The 11,038-nt window shown below is 34.7% G+C and overlaps 1 protein-coding gene across 1 annotated transcript in view; it reads left to right on the top strand.

The window, feature by feature from the left end:
* LOC107663746 (receptor-type tyrosine-protein phosphatase mu-like) overlaps positions 1–11,038 on the top strand; it is a 313,414-nt gene that overhangs the window by 77,146 nt on the left and 225,230 nt on the right. The window contains exon 2 of the mRNA XM_016454059.1: positions 3,771–3,896. Coding sequence (XP_016309545.1) covers positions 3,771–3,896 — 126 coding nt within the window. The remainder of the gene's footprint in view (positions 1–3,770; positions 3,897–11,038) is intronic.

Genomic DNA, 11,038 nt, shown 5'->3' on the forward strand with positions numbered 1-11,038 from the left:
CACACTCTCTCACTCACACAAACTCACTCACACACACACACACACACACACACACACACACACACAATATGAGTGTGTGTATGTGTATTTATTTATTATTTCAGTTAACATTTATTTCAATAAATGACTTTTATGGTTTTACTTTGTCAACAGTAATAATGACCCTGGGATGGGTTTCATTATAATTATCATCTATTTTCAACACGTTTTGATTCAATGACAATTTTTTCAAGTCAACTTTTTAAAATATCAATATTATTTTAAAACACACATTTTTTCAAGATTTTCAGCTTTTTAACGAGGCTCACGTTTCACTCTATAATCAAAAGGTCTATTTGTATTACTAAAAAATATCAGATTGCTCAATTGTCAAAATAATCAGATTACTTGATTACCAAAATAATCATTAGTTACAGCCCTATATTAGTTAAAATATTTCAAAACACAACTGCATTGTTTTGATTTGTGTGATTAAAAGACAAATATTTTGTAATTAAAAAAAAAATAGTATTAAAATATTGTCTCATTCTAGTGCACCAAGTATCTGTATATCTCGTGAGCTAAGTGTATTATAACACACCCTAGTGTTGATAAGTGGTGATATAGCTCATAATTTCCCAAGTGTATGATACAGCTTTCATTCTTCAGGTCAATCATATATTCATGAAAAAAAATCAGTTTGAATAAGGAAAGCGATAACTTTGCCATAGTATCCTTTCAAATGTTAAAGTTGCCACAGTCATTGCATGCTTTTGTACTGCACTTTATTTGTACCATTTTGTTTTATTAGTTTATTAGAATTTGAAAGATAATAACAATATTGTTTGATAAGTGAGATCTCTGATTTTAGCCCTTGAAAACCAAAAAAGTAGTGCTTGAAAATAGGGCTGGGCGATATAGCTAAAAAAATGTATCAACGATTTAATGTTTCATATCGTTCGGTATCGATAATTATTGACATTTTTATAACCTTTTTTAAAACAAAAAGCAAGAGAATTTTTTTTTTAAATTTAACCACTGTATTTATAATTAACACAATTTATTGAGACAAACAACAAATATTTTTAGTTTTAACAATCAAACACAATAAAAATTAAACAAATATCTAATTTCTAATGTTTTATATGCAGATTAAATAGGTCTTTATTGTATAGGTCTAATTGGCGCAATGAGCAAAATAATGCAGCGCATTTAAATTGTCAACGCAAGGAAGTAACTTTATAAAAACGTGTAATACGTCTAAATTAACTCGTATAAATCAAATATAATTTCGTAAATTGCATGAACAATTATGAACAAAACAGCATCATGTATTTATGCATTGCTTAATACAAAGAGCCGAAGCACCATTCACACAGCGCATCATATGACCCCTTTAATCAATTCTCATTATTCTCATTACCAATTCTTACACCATTGTCATTACTGCAATTTTACCACATTACAGGAGAAGTACTGTAATGCAGTAACTTTTTCTAAATTTAATTTAAGTACATTCATGACATAATTTTTTTAATTTATTTTACAATTACAACAATATTACAATAATAAGAATTTGGGTCTAAAATATGTTTAATTGTCATGAAAATAGTCACAGTGCAAAAAAAAAAAAAAACAAATCCTAAAATAATTTTCTTTTATTTTATTTGACATTGGGATGAAATGTGACGTGAACATGTTCTTGACAGGTGTCATTATTTTCATGATTGGTGTAATCGAGTACATTGAGATGATTTTCTCAAAGACTCTGCTGAGATCTCTTGTGGAGCTCTAGTGGAGAGACAGGTGAGATTACAGGGGTTTTTGGTCCGGAGAAACACCTGAGAACCTGGAAACTTAGCAGGGCAGCAGCTGTATGTGTATTAGATTTCATTTGGCAGACGGGTTGAGGCTGTGTGTTTGATCAGTGTGGGAATCAAAGCCATGACTGCGGTGTTGCTGCTAACGAGCTTTAATGCAGAAGCAGAGTCAGAGATGTCGTGATGTGTGATCTGAACTCATCCTGACAGCGAAACATGCTCGCAGATCAAGGGAATCCCAGCACCAAACAACCGCGGCTCACTCGATGCTAGAAACCGCGAGCTGTTTGTTCACGAAATGTAGTTGATCATGTAAAATCTGGAGTCTGCTTTTCACATCAGGGAGCAGAAAATGTTGCCTGCTGTCAAAATAAAAGAGCAGACACGAGAGACTCGCTCACACCTCAGTCGTTACACTCAAACCCAAAATAAATTCACGCAACTCAGTCGCGCTTGTTCTGAGCCAGATCCTCCGCTCCTGGGCGTCTGCTTTGCAAAAAAAGTGATTCATGCTCAGAAATTTCATGAAAACATCACAACGCTGAGAGATGTGTTTGTGCCTTCAGGATGTTGGTTTTGGCGGAGCGTCACGCCGAGACGGGCGAGTTTGAGCTGCTCTCCTGGGCGTTAAAGTAAACAGCGCTTGTGTTTGTCGCAGCGGATGAGAACGAGCGAGAGTTTGTGTGGCAGAACGCACTCGTGACGTGATACTGTGATGGTGATGTTGTTCTCTGTGCAGTGAGGCTTTGGCTGGCAGTGATTTGGAGCTGCAGAACAGCAGCTTCATTCATTGACATGTTGAGCAGAATTAATTCTTCACACTGCCCTATCTATCTGTCTACCTGTCCATCCATCATTCCGTCCGTCCGTCCGTCCGTCCATCCATCCATCCATGGCCTATATAAACCTTTAACATTTTTTTTTTCAAATCCTTCAAGACTTTGTCAAGTCAACATTCTTAGATTGTCTTGTCTAACTTTGCTTTTTTTCATTTCACTTAATTCAAATCCTACTTTGTTACATTCAAATTGTAGTTCTGCATCCTGTTTACTTCCTCAGTTCAAATTCAGGAATTGAATTTAAAAAGCATTCACAATTCAGTTATGAATTATGCACAATGCTAGTGCTGGGCGGTATGACCAAAAATTTATATCACGGTATTTTTCAAAATTATACCAGTTTCACGGTACATGACGGTATTTTTTTCATGCATGACTGGGTGTTAACCATATTTTCTACTGATTGAGAGAGGAAATACTGCAGTATATTGACTTAGAATGCCCTATTTTACTGTCATGATGAGTGAATATTGTCAAAAAATACCACACTAAATAGTGACTAAACACGACCCCTTTTAATACGTTAACCAGGAGTCCCTCTCATTTATAATCTGATAAAATCAACATGCATCTACACTAAAGAGTGGCTATGCGGTTGTTTTGGCTGTATTACTTTTTTGTCTCATGCAGCGCACTGCCTGCGTCTGAGTAACGAACTAAAAAAAAACAACTGCGGTGAAAAAAGTCGCTAGGTTTGTCAGTATGAATATTCTATGGAAAAAAGCCGCTAAAAGGGTCTGAAAGTTGCTAAATCTAGTGCTAAAGTCGCTCGTGTGTGTGAGACGCGGGAGCTGATGGCAGCGGGCGGAAAAATAAACACCGGTATTCGGTATGAACCGGTATCCCCCCAGCACTACACAATCCTACCCTATATGCATCATTTACCAATCACAACATTTGTTTTATTTGTAGTATTATTATTTTTTTCACAATATTTACTCTAAACTCACCAAAATAATAGATTTACTCACACTATTTACCCAGTAAGAATGAAGATTTTCCACTTTTGCACTCTATTGGCACTTGGTATTTCAGATTACCTGCTGGTTAACCTGTCTGGCCGTTATCTGTTTGTGTGTGACTAATTTTGAGGTTGCAAGCATCACTGATGTCTCCTCTCTTTTCCTCTCAGCAGAAGACTGCCTCCTGGATAAATCCTACACAGACTGCGGCTACAGTCAAGGCAAAGATGACGACTACGACTGGGAGCAGATCAACACCAATCAGAAACCCTCCTCAGACCCCTGGGTGCCGTCAGGTCAGTCCATCTACACCGCTCTTTACTGTTTTATATGCCTCTCTCAGAGCACGGCTGATTCTGGATCAGGTTTTCTGGAGCTGGGTGTCATGATGAATGACCTGATTCATGCTGATCCGTTTCGGTGATGGATTTTAATGGAGTTTGAGGCTTCAGTTTCTGCAGCGTTGTGTCTCTTTGATTCATTATTTGAGCATATGATCAGGGTCTCTGTCAGCGCAGTAGCTTTGATAAACGCTGTCATGTTATTGGTCAGACAGACTTCTGCTACGGCACTTTAACAGATTTTAATGGGAAGGTGAAAATGCCACTGATCTGTTCTGCAGAGATGGAGAATCGAGTGAGAGAGGCAGATTAAGGAGAAAAAAAAACAGACTCGGGAAAACAAATTTGTGAACAGAAGGGATTTATTCTAGTATCATGTTATTTTAGTATCATTAATGTACTATTGTACAGTTTTTGTTAATATTTTGAACTAGATTTTATTTGTGAATTTTCTGTTTTCACTTTAATTTTAGTTAAAGTTTTAGTAATTGTATGTGTTTTTTGTCAATTTTATTAGTTTTTGTTGTTTTATTTATTATATTTATAAATACAAACACATGCATGTATATATGTAAGAAAAATGTTACGTTTATATATTAAATATATTTATATATGATAATATTACTCAGTAAAGCTTAACATCCACTAGTTTGGACTCCGGATTTGTGAAAAGGAAGTTTACAAGTGGAAATATTTTCCCTGTTTATTGTAGACTCTCTGTTGTTCTGTTTCAGAGCAGCGCATTGGGAATAATTTGCTTATTTTGACCTTCTTATACCTCTGTTTTAAAACAATGCTTTTCAATATGAGTGAATGTCACCATTAGTAGGTTAGAAGACAAAACAAAAGAGAAATCCATATTTACAGTCCGTTTACCGTTGTTTAGACTCATGAGCATTTCTGTTGTCTTGTGTTAGTTTCTCAACACATTGTCACAGATTTATATTCACTAAAGCCAAACAGTTTAACATTCAAAGAGGATTGTAGATTCAGATGCAAGCTGGACGACTTCAAGAACTATCAGTTTTGTAAGTAATAATCGTTATTAAAACGTGTGGTGTGTTTGTGCCGTCGCTGGCGCTCATGAGGTTGTTTGTCACACCCTAATAAACGCTTCCATTAGAAGCAGCAGCAGCCGTGGCGTTCGCTCTTAAATCTGACGCCTAACCACACAGATCCTCCACGCCCGAGACAGCAGGGACAGGATTAATTGCGAGGACGTGGCTAATTTCACTTTGCTGCGTAAGAACGGAGGAGAGAAACAGGCAGGAGTTTTTCTGATTTATGTGGACACAGCGGCCGGACTCTCACATAGAAACTGAACAAGTCCTGCATCACTGTAAAACAACATTGACATATTTTCCAGTTTACTAAACCTTTTGAGTCTCAATTGTGACCCTGGAGCACAAAACCAGTCATAAGGGTCAATTTTTCGAAATTGAGATTTATGCATCATCTGAAAGCTGAATAAATAAGCTCTCCATTGATGTATGGTTTGTTAGGATAGGACAATATTTGGAAAACTATTTGAAAATCTGGAGTCTGAGGGTGCAAAAAAAAATCAAAATATTGAGAAAATCATCTTTAAAGTTGTTCAAATGAAGTTCTTAGCAATGCATATTACTAATCAAAAATTAAGTTTTGATATATTTACGGTAGGAAATTTACAAAATATCTTCATGGAACATGATCTTTACTTAATATCCTAATGATTTTTGGCATGAAAGAAAAATGTATTTTTTGTTGTTGTCTTGTCATTATTGTTAGTTATTTGTTGACTTGTGATGTGAACAGCTCATCTTTGATCGTCACTGTTCTTGAGGTTTGTGTGTCGAGTAATGATTCCTACAGTATGTTCAATTATTTAAAACTATATCCTGGATTTCTTCGCTTTGTAGGATGATTGTTACTTTACAAACAAATATAGCATAGCTCACTTGACATATTGAGTGCACTATTAGACTATATATATGACTACCAAAACTAAAGATCAACCGATAATCGGCACCGATATCTGATTGCTGGAATAATTGGTTATTGGCAAAAAACCATACCAATAGTTTTTCCAGGTCACCATCCATTGCTGGAGCAGCTGAGAAGTGTCCACTGTCATTATATGATGCAAAAGCAATTAATTAATTATTAACTTGTTGACTAGATGCTGCATTAGTAGAGAAAAAACAGCAGTATGTTTGCTGTCAAGGCTGAGAGCAGGAAAACACTGCAAACGGTTAAAACAGTGTGACCAAAACACACAAGTCCAGCCCAAAATTTATGATTGTTACAGTCTATTTGTATTGTTTTATGTCCAGCTGGTCAATTTTATGCATTCATTAAAGGGGTCATATGATGCGATTTCAAGTTTTCCTTGCGACGTTACACATTTAAAGCTAGTGACATGAGAAGGCAAACTGATGTTCATCTAGCCGACAAAAACAAAAAACGCATCCGATTTCAGTTCTTTTTTATCGTCACCTTCATGCATATTTTTTATATATGTGTTCTAAAATAGAAGCAAATAGAGTATACATATGTATTTTATTTCAATAATAAGGTTAATAAATGCTGTAGAAGTATTGTTCATCGTTAGATTGTTAATTTCAACATTTATTAATACAATTTTAAATTTTAAAGTTGTATTTGTTTACATTAGTTAATGCACATTGGTTAATTAACTGGAATGAACACGGCATATGCAATATATTAATATTTATGTTTATATATTTAATTTACAAAGTACAGTACATTTTCATGGTTGTGTAGTTTTTTTAATAAGTATAAATAATAATAAATAATTGTAAATATATTTGTTTTCATTCAGTATCTATTTTTTATTTTTTTTAATAAAATATCGGTTGATTAATCGGTTATCGGCAAAAAACAAAACAAAAAACAAATCAGTAAAATTAACTCTGTTGACCTCTAATCAAAACAATTAATGCACTGTGTTACCAAATGGAAATTTTAAGAAAAGGAAATCTGTAAAAATGTCTGAAATGTTGTATTGCGAGCACGTCTCGTGTTTATTTGCCTCTTTATGATCAATCACTTGTCGTATTCCTCATTTGTAAGTCGTTTTGGATAAAAGCATCTGCTAAATGTATAAATGTAAATGTAGTAGACAAATGTATTGGCTGAATGAGGCATTTTGCATTTAGCGAATGAACAAATTTAAGTCTAAGTGTTTTAAGACGATAGTTGAGAGAACTTCTGAAGCGGTTTGCATGTAAATGCGACGTCGTTGAGTTAAGTTTGATTGGTCGAGCTGCATTGGTTCTTCTGCGGTGATCTCTGAAACTTCAGATCTGGAGGTTTTCTTCATTCCTGCGGCCCGCTGACAGACCGAAGTGGTTTTGGGTGGTAATCAATACGAGAAGCTCATATGAGCATGACAGCCGGTCTGCAATAGTTCACCCTCCGCACTCGATGACAGCTCTTATCTATTTAATTCTATTTCACTTCCAGCGAGGTCAAGGCCGCCGGGATATATTGGTGTTTTTCATTTGGCTGGTGTCAGGCTGAACGCCCTGCTTCACACGCTTTCTCTGAGAATAGATGGAGTCTGTCTCTGCTTTCTCATTAGCGTGCTGATAATGGCATTACCCTCCCGGCCACATTACAGATCCAGGTGCCGCTTGTGAAAGTGGAGCGCGAACACGAGGACAAGCGTGCTTTCTGAGTCACTTAGAAAGGTCAAACTTGTGACATCTGTCAGGAAGAGCTGGGAACGTTTCGCCCAAAAATCAAAAGGAAAAAGACAGAAAATACATTGTTCACAAAAGAATAAATCATATATTTTATTTGTTTGTTGTTAGTGCAGTTTACAGTGCAGTTAATGTATTTATAATACATTTCATTCATTATAAATACATTATAAATGTATAAACAAATAATTACTTTTTATGCTTATTTATTTGTCATTTTTTTAAGTATTATTATTATACATAAAGGATTTAATTAAGATGTTAGTATTTTTGTGCAGTTTTTTTGTCATTTATTTATTTAATATTTTTTGATTAATAGTTAACCAAAACTATTTATTTATTTATTTATTTATCTATAAATAAATAAATAAAAAATGCATGCATGCATGCATACATATTGTAAGAATTTTATAAACAAATATTTTTATGTATGTATTTATGCATTTATTTATTTATTGTAAATAAAACTGGAGCACTGTCTGTAATTTTTTGATTAATTAATTACATTTAAATAAAACATTTACAAACAAACAATACATTTTTTTTCTTTTTTTTTTTACCAATTATTTATTTATTATAAAGTAATAATGAAAGTAGTATTTTTGTACATCTGATTTATTGATTAATTAATATAATAAAAATTATCATTCATTCATTCAATAATTAATAAAATTAGATATTTACTTATGATGGTAGTATTTGTTGTGCTGTCTGTAGTTTGAGTTGTAAAATTTTATAAAAGTTAAAAAGCTTAAGTTTAATATTTCTTTGCTGTGATTAAGTGACTCTTATAGTGATAGTGAAATGTAATGACACTAGAGAATGAGAATTACAAAACAATATTAAATATGTGTACATTTAGGTAATTTGTGAGTAATAACATGCTTTGTCACAATGCAACAAAGGCTTTATTCTCTTTATGCGTTCTATAATTTCTCATGTTGTTCTGGTGCTGTGTGATTGATCTGCATTCGTGTCGAGGAGGTGGGATGTAGCTGATGTAGTGAGTATCATGTGTCTCCATCAGAGAAAGTGTTCTGCTGTAATACACTCGCTGCTTCTGCTCTGAGACTTTATCCTCCGTCCTGATGAAAGATGCTAATAGCTCCATTAATCTGCAGCCAGTGCGGTTCATGTGTGTGACATCACTCGCTCAAGGTAATTCATGCCTTCATGACTTTACTGACCTCAAATATCTGATGCAGCTTGATCTGCTATAAAACATCCCAGAGACTGAAGCAGGCTTGTGTCCCAAAGACTGTGACCGTTTGTAATTTTTTGGTTAATTTGTTTAATTAATACAATTGAAGTTATTATAAATAAATTTTAAAAATACTTTATGTATTTTTATAATGCATTTTATGTCTTATTTAAAAAAAAATGTTATAATTAAATTAGATAATTGTAATTATTCTGTAGTATTTTTGTACAGCTTGTAATTTATTATAATTGAATATTTTTTTATATAAACAATTTTATTTATTTTTTGTTGTACTGCATGTAGTTTGTTGATTAATAAAATAAAAAAATGAATAAAAGTTACTTTTTAACAATTTAATTTATTAGAAATAAATACAAAATAAATGAATAGGTTTTTCATATTTATTTATTTATCCTTAGATAATGAATTAAATTAGATATTTACTTATAATGCATCAAATATCTGATGCAGTTTGACTTTTTAAAACCGTAAGACCAGTAATAAATCTTCTGTAAACATCACAGAGACCGAAGAAGAAGGGTTGGTTATTAATACTTTAAAAGATGACAGTGTGTGACGTTCATAGTTTGTCATTATCGGTTTGGTTCCTGAAGAGTGAAAAGCTTTCATATGCACAGTATCTCGTCTTCAGCTCTGTTAGATCTGTAGTTCATGTTGTTCTGATGGGGTAAAGTATATCAGAGCTGTGTGTTTGCTGGAGTTTAAGGGTTTTATTGGCAGGAATCTCAGTCCTAAAGTGTGCTGGACTGAACTCGTCTTCAGACGTCTGATTGGTTCTTCACTCACACTCCCACATTTATTATAAATGCCCCATCATATTCGACGGAGTTTGTGTTTCCCGAACTCGTGTCTGAGGCCGTTTGTTGTGATTTCTTCTGGATTGTTCTGCTAATGTCTCCAGAGCTTCTCTGGGAAGAACGCTCTCTTTCACGTCAGCAAACCTCTGCCACACTTTCCACCTCGCTGTGCTTTATTTGCGCTCATATTTCTGCTGTCTGATGCATTAAAACTGCCTGTGTAATGATCAGACTCACGTGTGCGGCTGTGAAGACAAACATGCTATTATGGTTAAACAGCACGTGGAATTACTGAAAACTTGTGATAGCTATATTCACTATTAAGAGCCATGATAACTCGGTTCCAAACTTTTGCCTCTTGCAGTTTTCTGTGAAAATGAAGTTTAACCAAAATGCATTGCAAGGCTGCATTCAAAATTTTATTTATTATATTTAATTATTATGTTAATAATAATAGTAATAATAACAAGAATAATAACATATTATTATTATTATTATTATTATTATTATATTTGTTTAATTAGTTAAAAATGAATAAACCTATGACGCTTAGCAGAGCTAATATATTCCCATGGCTTCAGTAACAGGTTGTTGACATCAATGCAGATCTATTAAGCCCAGCCAGAGAAGAACACTGTCACCGCAGGAAATAATGATCTGCTTTAGATTCATGTAGAGATGTGAGCGGGTCTATTCGTCACACACGCGCTCAAATTGAGCCGGACGCTTGGTAAACGGCTGTTAATATGAGCTGAGCGCAATAACAGCAAACGCCCGGCGGGTCACGCGCTTATTAATATTTCAAATGCTCCGCGTTATCAGGGCAAACACAGCTGCTCCCAAATAAATAAAGCGTGCGATGCAGTTCATCAGCTCTTTGATGTGTCCCGCGTCACGGCATGCGTTTAACGCATGATAACCATCCGCTAGCGTCCAGTTGTGTGCGTCTGTCCACTCTCTGGTCCGGACGGGATTTCTGAGTGTGTCCAGTAATCCACAGAGAAACACCACACGCTTTCATCAGGAGTCTCGTTTCCTTGAACAGAGCAAACAAACACATGGGTTCATTCCATAGGCGTAATGGTGTTTTTTACTGTACAAACTGTATTTTCTATCCCCTACACCTAAACCTGCCCCTCACACTAAACTACAGGCATTGTTAGATTCTCTGAACACTTTATTCTGTGGGATTTATAAGCTTGCTTCCTCATGAGGACCAAAAAATGTCCTCACAAGGTCAAAATTTACTGATATTACTGTACTTTTGGTCTTTATAATGTAGTTAATACCAGGTTCACACACTCGCATACACACACACACACACACACACACACACACACACACACACACACACACACATTCACTCTCTCTCAC

Source organism: Sinocyclocheilus anshuiensis, unplaced genomic scaffold (genome assembly GCF_001515605.1).
Source record: "Sinocyclocheilus anshuiensis isolate Anshui unplaced genomic scaffold, SAMN03320099.WGS_v1.1 scaffold2305, whole genome shotgun sequence".
Classification (NCBI taxonomy): domain Eukaryota; kingdom Metazoa; phylum Chordata; class Actinopteri; order Cypriniformes; family Cyprinidae; genus Sinocyclocheilus; species Sinocyclocheilus anshuiensis.